Raw genomic sequence first — 13444 nt, forward strand, 5'->3', positions numbered from 1 at the left:
TCTTGCATGCTCTGGTCCCATGAAAAGATGCTTACCTTTTTGCCTTGCTTCTTACTATGACTAGTTTCCTAAAATAGCTCTAAGCCAGTTCCCAAACCAATTTGTTGAGAAAGTTGTCTTTTCCAGCTATGTGAACTACATAGAAACTCTGAGGCTCATTGTTTGGGTGGAATGCCTTATAAGTCTTTCTTGGCTTTATTCAATAGAGGTAGTTATATGATGCTATGTATAGAACAATAAATTTAGACTAAGGGAGACCTGAATTCAAATCTTGCCTCAGACACTAGCTGTGTTATTGTAAGCAAGTCACTTAATCTTTCTGGTCCTCAGTTTCCCCACCAATAAAAAGGGGATAACAAGAGCACCTACCTCCAAGAATTGTTGTGGGAATTAGTAAAACAGTCTATATAAAGTGCTTTGCAAATTTTAAAGCACTATGTAAATGTCAGCTTTTGTTATTACTATTATTGCTATTCTTCCTTGTCTCTACTCTATCACACTGCCTTGCTCTCTCCTGTTGAACCCATGTTCAAAGGCAGGATTGTTCATAAATCCCCACTACTGATTAAATTAAGTTGGTAGGCACACCTAAGGGTCAATAGAGACCACTTTTTCCTAGTTCTCAGCTAAGAATCATTTCACATCACCAAATAAGTGTTGAGTCCTCTAGTCCCCTTCTAGAGGTAGGTGCTAAAAACCATATGTAAATAATAGCAAATTCTTGTCATACTAACAAAAAATCATCTTTATATTCTTACTCCTCAATGATCAAGCAAGATCATTCTGCAAGATATAAAACTATCTTTCTGGCTTTCCAGTAAAGGCTGAAATGAAGCTCAGTGATGCCTGATGTTAGTGGAATAATTTTGTACTTAACACCTAGATTTTCTTTTCCTACTTAATTAAACGAACTTATTATGCTTATTATGCTAATGTTTTATTATAACTGGACCTGCTACCCAGTGCATATAAATATTTCCTGTGTTAAGTTAAAGAAAAGGAATCAATTATTATATGCAAGTTTTACAAAGATGGTTTGCTCAGATACCCAGACTCAAGGCCACCAACAATTTCTTTCTGGGTTCCTAGATGTATTTAACCAAGAAAGGGAAACCTTTCTTACCCTGACACAAAGAAGTCTCTTTAATTCTGTCTTTTTTTTTTAATTCTGTCTTTAACTCTTTGGCCAATATAAGTTGTCATCCTTGAACTGTTGTTGTTGTTGAACCATTTCAGTTGTATCCAACTTTTCATGACCCCATTTGGGGTTTTCTTGGCAAAGATACTGGAGTGGTTTGCCATTTCCTTCACCAGCTTGTTTTACAGATGAGGAAACTGAGGCAAACAGGTGACTTGTCTAGGATCACACAACTAATAAATGTCTGAGGCCAGATTTTAACTCAGGTCTTCCTGACTCCAGACCAAGTGCTTTATCCACTGTGCCATCTATCAAATTGAACTTGGGGGAGGGAAGGGGGGAACATGTTAAAAGGTCATTTCCTAGTCATTCTTCTCCCTACCTCCCCCTAGAAAATGTCAAGCATGTCTTAGGTAAATTTTTCCAATTATCATTTGGTGTATGCTAGCCACTGAAAATGCACATTTAACATAATATATTGTGTTTGTCCTCTTATAGGCCTGGAATTAGGAAGACCTGAGTTCAAATCCAGCCTCAGACAATTTATTAGCTGTATGACCCTGGCAAATCACTTAACTTCTGTCTCCCTCAGTTTCTTCAGCTGGAAAATGAAGTTAAAATACCATTTAATTCACAGGGTTGTTGTGAAGATCAAATGAGTTAATATTTCTAGCATACTTAGCACAGTGCCTGACATGTAGTAGACATTTAATAAATGTTTATTCCCTTCTCCTTACCATTGTACTTGCAACTAATTTGCAAAATCAAGTTGTTCTTGCAACTAATTTTCCCACAGAGCTGAGAATTTTTAAAGGAGTTTTTAGTAAAGTTCGTTCTACATAGTGGTAATGTTTACTAACTTTGTGACCACAGGCAAGTCACTTAACTTTTCTAAATTTTGTTTTCCTCAACTATAAATTCATAGGATCATTGTAACAACAGTCTCTTCCAGAGCTCCCAGATGTATCCTACCAAGAAACCACCCAGACATGAATAATTTCTGTTTTAATTTTGCCTTCCCCACCTTATGTGAGCAGTCACATGTATCTTCCTTATCTTACTTCCTTATCTTTTGTCCCAAAGCTCTCTCTTTTCCTCTTCCCCAGTTCCCAAGATTGAATACTCTGAATTGAGTGTTGAATTCATCTTTGAGACTACCTCCAAAATTCTGATCTCACTTAAGCACAGTTGTTTCCCACATTTGTACAATGCATAAATATGCTAGAACATCCATTACTGCCTTGAAATTCACCCAAAAGAAGTGATCTTTCCAGTTGCATTGGTGTCAACAATAAACTTTGAACAAACTACCTGCTAACCAGAGTAGCCTTTTACATGCCATGATATTGTGCACAAATTGTCAGTAGAATAACTATAACACTTTGAGGTAGCTTTAAGAGCAATGGAATAAATTTCATAAATTTGTAGATTCATAATAGTTGATTCAAGTGCTATGAGATGTATAGCAAGACACCTATAATATAAGGAACCTTAGCAATCACCCTATTCCAACACTTTCACTTTATATATGAGGAAAACAGAAGGGATGCAGAATGACTTACCCAAGGTCACACAACTAATTTGTGGCAGAACATTTAGATACCAGTTCTCTAAACTTATATTCCTCTTATAATCTTGTTCATATTACAAATTGGTAGGTAGAATAAAGATAAACTTGGACCCAGCTCTAGTACATATCATTATCTTCCAAATGAAGGCAAAGTCCAAGTTGATGAGATTTTACTATATTTAAAATTAAGAGGATTGAAAAATATAATGGCTAAAGATTAATCCAGAAGCTCACACTAATTACATTTTTCAGAAGCTGACTCTTTTAAAATTCACTGGGTAACAATAAGGCAAAACTGAGTCAACCAAAGGTCTTAATGATTCCCTAACTGTGCTCCTGTGGCTTAGCTGTAAGGCTTAAATAAATTAATTAGGCTCAGTAAGAATCTATTCAGAGGAGGCTATCCATTCTCATTCATATCATTTCTTTATAGTCTTCACAATTTTGTGTATAATTAAAACCCCTTAAAAATCAGATACCTAATACAATCAACAGTATATTTCTATGGCTCATATGTTACAACCAAATGTAGATATTAAGAATGTCTTAGGGAAGTTTTGCTACTTAAAAGTAGATGTGGGCTAGCTCCTTAAAATGTGCAATTACCATCATATATCATGCATGCCTTCTTACAGACTTGCAACTAACAACTGCAGGTCTGTAGTACATTTTAAACAGAAAAAAAGGAGTTACAATGAAATAAGTATCAAGTCAGTGGATAGGGGCTGGACAGAGTCAGAAAGACCTACTTGTAAATCCTGCTTCTTCAATTGCTAGATATGTCACCAAAGACAAGTCACTTAACTATGCTGTTTGAGTTTCCTCATCTATAAATTTGCAAGCTCATGAGGGTTTTTAAATAGTAAGATAATATGTGCAAAATGCTTAGCAGGGGGCGGCTAGGTGGCGCAGTGGATGAAGCACCGGCCCTGGATTCAGGAGTACCTGAGTTCAAGTCCGGCCTCAGACACTTGACACTTACCAGCTGTGTGACCCTGGGCGAGTCACTTGACCCCCATTGCCCCGCAAAAAAATAAATAAATAAATAAATAAATGCTTAGCAAACCTTAAAGTACTATATAAATGTGAATAATAATTATCATAATTATTATTGGAGGCATAGAACCTGGGTTCAAATCCTATTTTGTGATCTTGGTCAAGTCATTTCACCTCTACGCATTATCTGTAAAATGAAGAGAATTGATTGACTGGATGATCTCAAAAGTCTCTTCCAACTCTTGGTCCTGTTCAGTCATTCATTCAATGAATATTTCTTTAGGGGGTACAATATGCATGACATTAGATACGGTCAAGGTCTACAAGGCAAATCTCATGACCTAAATAGACATGTCCTAATGTTAAATTTTAAATTAAAATAACAGCACAAATTTTGATCTCACTGAACAGTCATCATAAATTTTCTTTGCCAAGGTCTTTTTCTTTCTGTTCATTGTTTCTGGTATAATCCTGGCTTGGGAAGTAGGAAAGGGAGGGAATAAATGGGAAGTGTTTTCTCTCCTTTTAAATCCAAAAGACAGCTTTTTCTCAAATAAATTTTTTGGAACTCAGGCTCTCTATTGGTGATATTTTGACATTAAAAAGAAACTTCCTTTCTGAATTTCCATTTCATTTATTCACATCCTGTTATGGAATAAAAAAGGGCTACCATAATATCAATGCTGGCTAATAACTATTTGTCTTCCATTTAACCACAAGGTGTAAATTTGCTAAGTGAAAAAGCAGCTCTGACAGTTAATCTCTGTGTGTCAAAAGCCTGAGTTTACTGCCCTGGATAATTTCCCCTGGGAATGGTTCTGGCTTATGTTTGGAGGGAGGCAATAAAAGAGCCTTGGATCAAGGAGAACAGGTTTATATGATGACTTGCAGAGCAAAAGTGTAGAATCAAATGAAGATTTCTTTCCATCCATAACTTTTTTATCTTATTAATATTTTATTTTTTCCATTTGCATGTAAGAATAGTTTTCAACATTCATTTTTATAAGATTTCGAGTTCCAAACTTTTCTCCCTCCCTCCCCTCTCTCCCTCCTCCCCAAGACAGCAAGCAATCTGATATAGGCTATATATGTACAATCACATTAAACATATTTCTGCATTAGTCTTGTTGTGAAAGAAGAATCAGAACAAAAGGGGAAATCCTCAAAAAAGAAAAAAATAACATAAAAAGTAAAAATAGTACAGCCATAACTTTTTTTTGGTGGGGCAATGAGGGTTAAGTGACTTACCCAGGGTCACACAGCTAGTAAGTGTCAAGTGTCTAAGGCCAGATTTGAATTCAGGTCCTCCTGAATCGAGGACCAGTGCTTTATCCACTGCACCACCTAGCTTCCCCCATCCATAACTTTTTTACCATAATTTTGTTGTCAGTGAGATTTTCCTGCATGTGTATTTAATACTAACAACAACAATAACTAGCATTTATATAGTGCTTTGAGGTTTGCAAAGCCCTCTATATATTATCTCATTTGAGGTAGGTGCTATTATTATCATTTTACAGATTAGAAAACTGAGGCTCAGAGACCTCATGATACCACACAGATAGCAAATGTCTTGAGACTGGGTTTAAACTCAGATTTTCCTGCCTCCAGGTCCAACACTTCAGATGCTATGCCACCTAGCTGCTTCATTTTATGTAAATCAAAGAGAAAAATCCCTGAACTTAGAAGGTTCAAGAAAATGATGTGGAGCTTGTTCATCTATATAATTTCACCAAAATATTGTGATCTTAAGAAATATCTAGAAATAATCCATGTATAAGCTTATATAAGCTCTGAAGATCCGTATCCCAACTTCCACTCTTGCAGTCAAGTCTCAGTTCCTGGAACAATACTACATTCCCCCTCAGAGTTCAAGAGGATACCCATGAAGAGTTAGTAGTGGGGCAGCTAGATGGCGCAGTGGATAGAGCACCGTCCCTGGAATCAGGAGTACCTGAGTTCGAATCCGGCCTCAGACACTTAACACTTAACTAGCTGTGTGACCCTGGGCAAGTCACTTGGCCCCAATTGCCTCACTAAAATAAAAAAAAAAAAGAGTTAGTAGTGATTCTCTAATGCCATCAGCTTGAGCCCCCACTGACATCTTTTGTTCCAAGATTATCATCTGAGAATAATAATAGTCAGCCAGTCTTAAGTAGCTTTTAGAAAAGAGTACTAACAAAAAAATATATATATTATGGGGGCAGCTAGGTGGCACAGTGGATAAAGCACTGGCTCTGGATTCGGGAGGACCTGAGTTCAAATCCAGCCTCAGACCCTTGACACTTACTAGCTGTGTGACCCTGGGCAAGTCACTTAACCCCCACTGCCCCACAAAACAAAACAAAAACAAAAACCAGAAAAGAGTACTTATTGCCTAAGGTTGTCCAGTAAGAATAGTTGGTACAAACCTGGAAAGACTAATGCAAAGTGAAATATACTGTATACAAAATAACAGCAATATTGTAAGATGATCTGCTGTGAATGACTTAGTTATTTTCAGCAATGCAATTACCCAAGTCGGCTCTGAAGGACTTATGAAAAATGCAATCCATCTACAAAGAAAGAAATTATGGTATCTGAATACAGATGGAAGTATATTCTGTTGTTGTTAGTTCTTTTTTCTAAAGTGTTTTTTTTTGGTCTGCTATATTTCGCATGACTGCACATGTATAACATTCGATTGCTTGAGTTCTTAAGGAGGAATAGGGAGGAATGAAGAGAATTTGGAACACAAAGGTTTTTTTTTTGGTTTTGGTTTTTTTTAGTGAGGCAATTGGGGTTAGGTGACTTTCTCAGGGTCACACAGCTAGTAAGTGTTAAGTGTCTGAGGCTGGATTTGAACTCAGGTACTCCTGACTCCAGGGCCGGTGCTCTATCGACTGCGCCACCTAGCTGCCCTGGAACACAAAGTTTTAAAAATCGATGTTACAATTTGTTTTTATATGTAAGGTGGGGAAAATTCTAATTAAATAAATAAAGGAAGTTCCAAAAAAATTTTTAAAACACAGTTAGTACAAAACATCCCCACAAAAAACTTTAGAAAAAAGAACTAACAACAACAAAATATACTTCCATCTGTATTCAGATACCATAATTTCTTTCTTTGTAGATGGATTGCATTTTTCATAAATCTTTTGGAGTTGACTTGGGTAATTGCATTGCTGAAAATAATTAAGTCATTCACAGCAGATCATCTTACAATATTGCTGTTATTTTGTATACACTACATTTCACTTTGCATCAGTCTTTCCAGGTTCATACCAACTGTTCTATAATATCCTCTCCTACAAATATGTACAAAGTCCAGGGGGAAATAAATTCAAGCAGAGAGAGCATGCTTGGCAAAAAGGTAGCAGATCCTGGTTTCTGGAAGCCCTTTTCACCTATCGGTAGGGTGCTCAAGAAGTTCTCAAAGGCTTTCTTTGCCTACAGAAGGCTTCAGATTATTTCCAATTCATCCAATTCCAATTCTATTCCAATTTGACAGTCTTTGAAGGAAATAAAATGTTTGGTGTCACTTTTTTTCTGGAGAAAATGCAAAAATGGATTAATTTATCCACATGCACAAGTTCAGGCCAGGTAACTTCAAAAACATATGGAATAAGTCCTAATCCTCAAAAAAAAAAAAAAAAGTTGATGGCATCCTGCTTTGCTTTGCTCCATGGCAAATACAGCCTATCAGTCGCAGAATTTTCACTTTCACAACTCCGGGGAGAAGAGAAAATGAATTTAGCACGGGGAGCTAAGCCTTGTACCAATGTGCCATGTTTGGTGGTGCAGCTCTGGTGCTATTCTATTTGAGGTTAATTTTCTCATGCAGTAGGGAGGTTCCACACTCAAAGTCCTTTCTGTTCAGCTTTTCCCCACTTACCAGAAAACTCCATTTTTAACATGAGAAGCTTAACTACAGGGAGCAAATGACATTGAATTTGATATAGTCTGAGCCTAACTTAAAATGTGACTTTCATCAGGTCATGAAAAGGTATCTTGGTTTAATTTTATTCATTTGTATAAAGAAAATGCAAGTGCTGACTTCTTAAATGATGATATCCAAATAGCCTGATCTAAGGTCTCAAGCCACCCTCTACTGAGGTCTCAATTATATTCTAACCCTTTCATTGGGGAGATTATGACCTAAGACTGCCCTGAAAACTTGGCATATGGAAACAGTAAGCATCCTATAGAAATAATAATAATTGTATAATAATTGCATGTGTATAGCACTTTAAGGTTTGCAAATCACTTTGCTTATGTTATATGGATTGATTCTCACAATGACCCTTAAGGTATCTTCTATTATTATTTTGATTTTACAGATGAGGAAAGTGAGTCTGAGAAATAGAAAGTGACTTACCTAGTCCCACAGTTAGCAAATGTCTGAGATAAGAATAGAACTCAGGTCTTCCTGATGTTGAGTCCAGTATGTCAGCCAATATACTACCAAGCCACCTACTGTGTTACACAACGTAATGGACATAGTTGAAATTTTAAGCTTCTTTATTTAAAAAAAGGAAGAGGAAGGATTTAAAATAGTAAGTTATATGTACTAGAATATATCTAGGTATATCTAAGTGTAATAATGTAGAAAGTATACATTATATGTCATATATGTGTGTAAGTGTATATTATATCTGTTTTATATATGTATAAAATTTAATTACATATCATAAATAATTTTTTTAAAGAAATCCAATGTTAGTCCAGAGAAAAATGATGTCTCACAATTCAGTATCAGCAAGTTAAGATGGAAAATATGCCATTTGCCCACAGAACTCTAGAATTAAGTTTTTTTTCTAATTCTTTGCCTAGAAAAAGTATCTATTAGTAATAGTAGTTAAAAATTTGTATAATACTTTAAGGATTGCAAAGTGCTTTACACATATTGTTCTTTTTCATTCTCACAACGACCTATGAAGTAGGTGCTATAATTTTCTCTATTTTATCAATGAAGAAACTGAGCCTGAGAAAGAATCACTCAGGGTTTCATAAGTATCAGGTGAGATTAAAACTTGGGTCTTCCTGATACCAAGTTCAACAGCACAGCTTTTAAGTAATTGACATATTTTAATTTTAACCCCTCCCCCACCCCAATCAAGAAGCAAAGAGGTAGGGGCAGCTAGGTGGTGCAGTGGATAGAGCACCGGCCCTGGATTCAGGAGGAACTGAGTTCAAATCCAGCATCAGACACTTAATACTTACTAGCTGTGTGACCCTGGGCAAGTCACTTAACCCCAATTGCCTCACAAAAAAAAAAAAAAAAAAGACGCAAAGAGGCAGAAATAACCACATCAGTCTCTCTTGTAACTACTGCTTGAATGGAAACATGTCACAGGATAAACTATTGACTTGTCTCTTTGTTTGGTTTTGCCTTTTCCTCTTTTGTAGTCATCTACTGCCAAGGACAAGGATGAACAAAATCTAACGGTAGGAAGCAATGCCTGTGTTTATATCTGCACGTCTTCCTACAGAAAATGGGGAGTTGGGGTGGGAATGAGAGTGGGAGGAAAGAGGGAATTGATGGGTATGACAAATTATCCCTACCCTTGGATAGTTAGAAGTTTTAATCTGCTAGTGGGTTTTCATAAGATGCTCTACAATTAGAGATAATTGCATTCCAACAGAAACTGACAAATTATTCATGCTACTAGGTTTCAAGAAAGTTGTCATCTTCACTTTTGCTTGGCATGAATTTTCTTGGGAATTGAAATAACAAAATACTTCCTAAACAAGTCCCAGGAGTGCAATGCTGGTATTTAGAGACTATTAGAGGATCGGTGCCTTCTATTTGATACCCAAGGAAGCAATCTGCCTTTCTCTTCTCAGGATCTGCAAGCATCTTTTTGGATAGGTAGTTTTGACTGGTCACCTTAGAAGAGAAACATTATTGGAGGAATCTATTCAATGCTACTTGCATGATTCCTACTCAGAACAAGCTCCCTTTTTGAAGCCACCAATGGTTATGTGTGCATTACTGAGTTCTATGGTAAAAGGGGGATAGAAGAACAAGGTTTTAAATTCCTTCTACACGCACACATATATTTGGATGTATGTGTATGTTTATGTGTGTGTATATATATATACACATATACACACATATATTCAGTACATATGTACATACATACATGCACACATTACATATATACACATTGTATATATGTGTGCATACCTGTATACGTATACACCTACATATGCATGTACATGTACGTGTGTGTATACACATATGTGTATCTTCTGTTTGCATGTATGCTGTACATATGTGTGCATGTGTGTGTATATATTATATATATATACTGAAGCGCATTAAGGAGAAAGATTCTGTATTCTGTATGAGAAAGCTCTGTCTTTGTCCCTCTAGGTAATTTTACTTTGTTAGTTGTTGATCTGTTTTCGACAAATGTTCTGCCAAAAATACTCTTTCCAGGCCCTATTCAACTAACAAGTAACTCTTTATAAAGAGATATTTCTTTATGGGCACTGAGGGGGAATGTCTTCACATTTATTTTGTTTAGCCATAGACAACAATTGTGTTTCAGTAATATCCCCCATTCCCCTCCTCAAACCTGCCAACTACCTTCATTTAAAAAATATATACATATAAATCCAACAAAACCAGATAAAACAAAAAAGACTCAAATTTGGAAGGGAAAGGAGTCATTGTGGAAATGATCCATGTATGTGACACCTTCTGCTTCATCCTGGTGTGTTCAAAACACTTGTTTTCACTTGAAAATTCACTATTAAGAAACCTCTTTCCTCTCTAGCTCATGAAATCTGGAAATGTTGTTTCCAGCAATATAGTCATTATTACAGAATTCCACAACATAAAAAGTGTTTGGATGCCCCGTGGAGTTTGATATAATGACATTTCATATAAGTCAAGCTACATAAGGGTTTCACATAGAGTGTGGGGAAGCTTGGAGAAAGTGCTTTATTTTCACCTGACAACAGTTGCATCAAACTTCTGAAACTCAGATAAAAGTGTGAGTTCTTACTTTATCTTGGATTTTTGTCTGTATAAATTTGACCTTAGGAAGCTTTAGCTATCTACCATCCTTTCTCATTTATTACAATAATCCCTACGATGGGAAAGGGATTGTTGCTGCATAGTACAAAAGGGCACCAAAAAAGATAGATGAATATGGTACAGAGAATGAGACTTTATTAAGGGCTTAGGAGCAAAACACTTTGTGATTTTTATTTTTAAAGAAAAAGAAAAAGAATTTGGAATGCTATTTCTTTCATTCTTCTTGAAGTCTAGGTGACTTTCCTTTTGTCCTGCACTGCTTTTCCCAATCCCCCTTAATTCTAATTCCTTCCCTCTACTAATTATTTCCTATTTATCCTGTATATAGCTTATTTATATGTATTTGTTTGCTTGTTATCTCTCCCATTAGACTGTAAGCTCCTTGAGAGCAGGGACTGTCTTTTGCCTCTTTTTGTATCCCCAATGCTAAGCACAGGGCCTGGTACACAGTAGGAACTTAATAAATGTTTAGCGACTGACTGTTAAATAATATTGTTTAGTAAAACTATCATAAATCTATAGCTGCAAGAGACCTCAGAGGCCATCAAGTCCAACCTTTTCATTTTATAAATGGGGAAACTGAGGCTCAGTGAAGTAAATGACTTGCCCATCATAGCATAGGTAATAAGTATTTGAGGATATTTTTGAACCCACAGCCTGTGGTGTTCTCACACTGCTTTCTGGCCCCCAAATTTAATGCCCTTTGTGTGAAAGCTTCAATTGGATTCAATCAATCACCAAGCATGTATTAAGTGCCCACTACATACCAAGCACTTTTTTAGGTCTCTGGGTATACAAGTACAAAGAATGAAACAGTCTTTGCCTTCAAGGAACTTACATTCAACAAGTAAAAATATAAGTAGATACAAAATATGTACCAAAAAAATAAGAGGTAATTTTGGAGGGGAGGAGCCAGTAGCTCAGTAAATGAAGAAAGGCCTCATATGCTAAGTGGCTCTTGAACTGTGCTTTGAAGAAAACTAAGGATTCAGACAAAATTCTCTGAACATTCACTATAGCTTGACATCCTTAGGTTGGTGTTTCCAACAGAAGCAGAAGTCTTTCTTCCACTTTGGTATTGGAAAGCAGTTTGAGAATATTTGAAACAAGACCATATGGACGTGAGGTAGAGACAAGGGACAAGCAGTCCAATCAAACGATGGATCAATAAACATTTATGAAGGTCCCACTATGTGCCACAAATAGACCAGATGAGTGGATAAAATAAATGATAATTATTTTAGAGGAAGTATGGTTAGTGGATTTAGCAGTTCAGATTGTTGAACCTGGAGACAGAAAGATTTGTTTCAAATCCTACCTCAGATATCTATTGAGTGAGTGACCCTGGGCAAGTCTATTTACAGAGGCAGCTAGATAATAGAGCCTAGAATCAGAATGACCTAAGCTCAAATCTGGCCTTCAAACCCTGGGCAAATCAAACAGAGATTAGCTCTGCCTCAGTTTCCTCAACTGTAAAAATGGGGATAATAGCAGCACCTACTTCACAGAGTTTTGTGAGGATCTAGTGAGATCATATTTTTCAATGAGCTTTGCACAGTACCTGGCACACAGTAGGTACTATATAAATGCTTATTCCCCTCGTTTCCTTTCCCTTCCTTTCTCTGGCCCTCAGTTTCCCCAACTCTATGTAATTGGACTCAATGACATTTAAGGTCTCTTCTACCCCTAAATCTATAATCCTATTACTGATTTTTCTTAGAGATAAAATACATGGTGATACAGCTGCCTTCCTTTTGTTGACTAGATCCTTTCCTTGTCTCTCCATTCAGACTAAGCCACGGCTCCAGCGAGGTGGTAGCTCTGCTTCTCTGCATAATAGTCTGATGAGGAACAGCATCTTCCAGCTCATGATTCATACCCTTGACCCACTTGCTGAAGGTAAATACCAAGATTGTTTTTTAAGTTTCCATAGCACTAAACAAACAATAAAATTCATCTTTTCACCAAATTCTTATTCATGTTTATGTTGCTGTATCATATCATGGCATCCTAGTCTGGTCTTCCTTCCCCAGGGAACTCTCTAGCTCCGCATTCCTGCTTGAGAGCCATTCCTTTGACCTTTGAGTGATTCCCCCGCCCCCTGGTATTATTAGTAACAACAGTAATGACTGTGGACAGTATGCTCACTCACTCTCCTGCCTTGATGCAAGAGGATAGCAAGGCTGAAATTCCCTGTTTCTTCTTTCTGAGGTTTCCAAAGGAAGTTATATGTAAATAAAAATCTACTCTGTGCTTTATAATTTTGATGGATCTGTGATTTTCAGAAGGATGGGGTGACTGCCTCTCCCTATATAGATCATAATCCTTCTAAAGTAAGACTCTTTTTATGCATTGGGACCATTTTTTTGTTGTTTTTACTTTTTAAGAGAAAGAAAACACATTTGGAATATTTATCCCCTTTATTCTCATTGGAATCTAGAAGGCTTCTCTTCCTGTGTGAACCTTTCTTTAAATTCTCTGTCGAAAGTACAACCTCCAATGACATGTCGGAGACTTTTCTCTTGTTCTTTTAATATCTCAGAGACACCAATGTAGCACTTACAGATGTGTGTGCCAGTGCCCCTGTGATCTCATCAATGTCAGAATTCCATCCATCTGTGCAAATTGTAACTCATCCACGTCATCAGGCAAGGGTACCTGAACATACATCAGTCACATCAAAAAATGTGATAACAGAACTCAGGAAAAAAAG

At 36.7% G+C, this 13444-nt stretch overlaps 1 protein-coding gene across 4 annotated transcripts in view; it reads left to right on the top strand.

Moving 5' to 3' along the window:
* SLC24A2 (solute carrier family 24 member 2) overlaps window positions 1-13444 on the top strand; it is a 345977-nt gene that overhangs the window by 158837 nt on the left and 173696 nt on the right. For 3 of the 4 annotated variants that reach the window (XM_043979806.1, XM_043979800.1, XM_043979817.1), the window contains exons 3-4: window positions 9093-9131; window positions 12522-12630. In XM_043979806.1, the coding sequence (XP_043835741.1) occupies window positions 9093-9131; window positions 12522-12630 (148 nt within the window). The remainder of the gene's footprint in view (window positions 1-9092; window positions 9132-12521; window positions 12631-13444) is intronic. The other variant, XM_043979811.1, reaches the window with a different exon arrangement.

Source organism: Dromiciops gliroides, chromosome 1 (genome assembly GCF_019393635.1).
Source record: "Dromiciops gliroides isolate mDroGli1 chromosome 1, mDroGli1.pri, whole genome shotgun sequence".
NCBI classification, from domain to species: domain Eukaryota; kingdom Metazoa; phylum Chordata; class Mammalia; order Microbiotheria; family Microbiotheriidae; genus Dromiciops; species Dromiciops gliroides.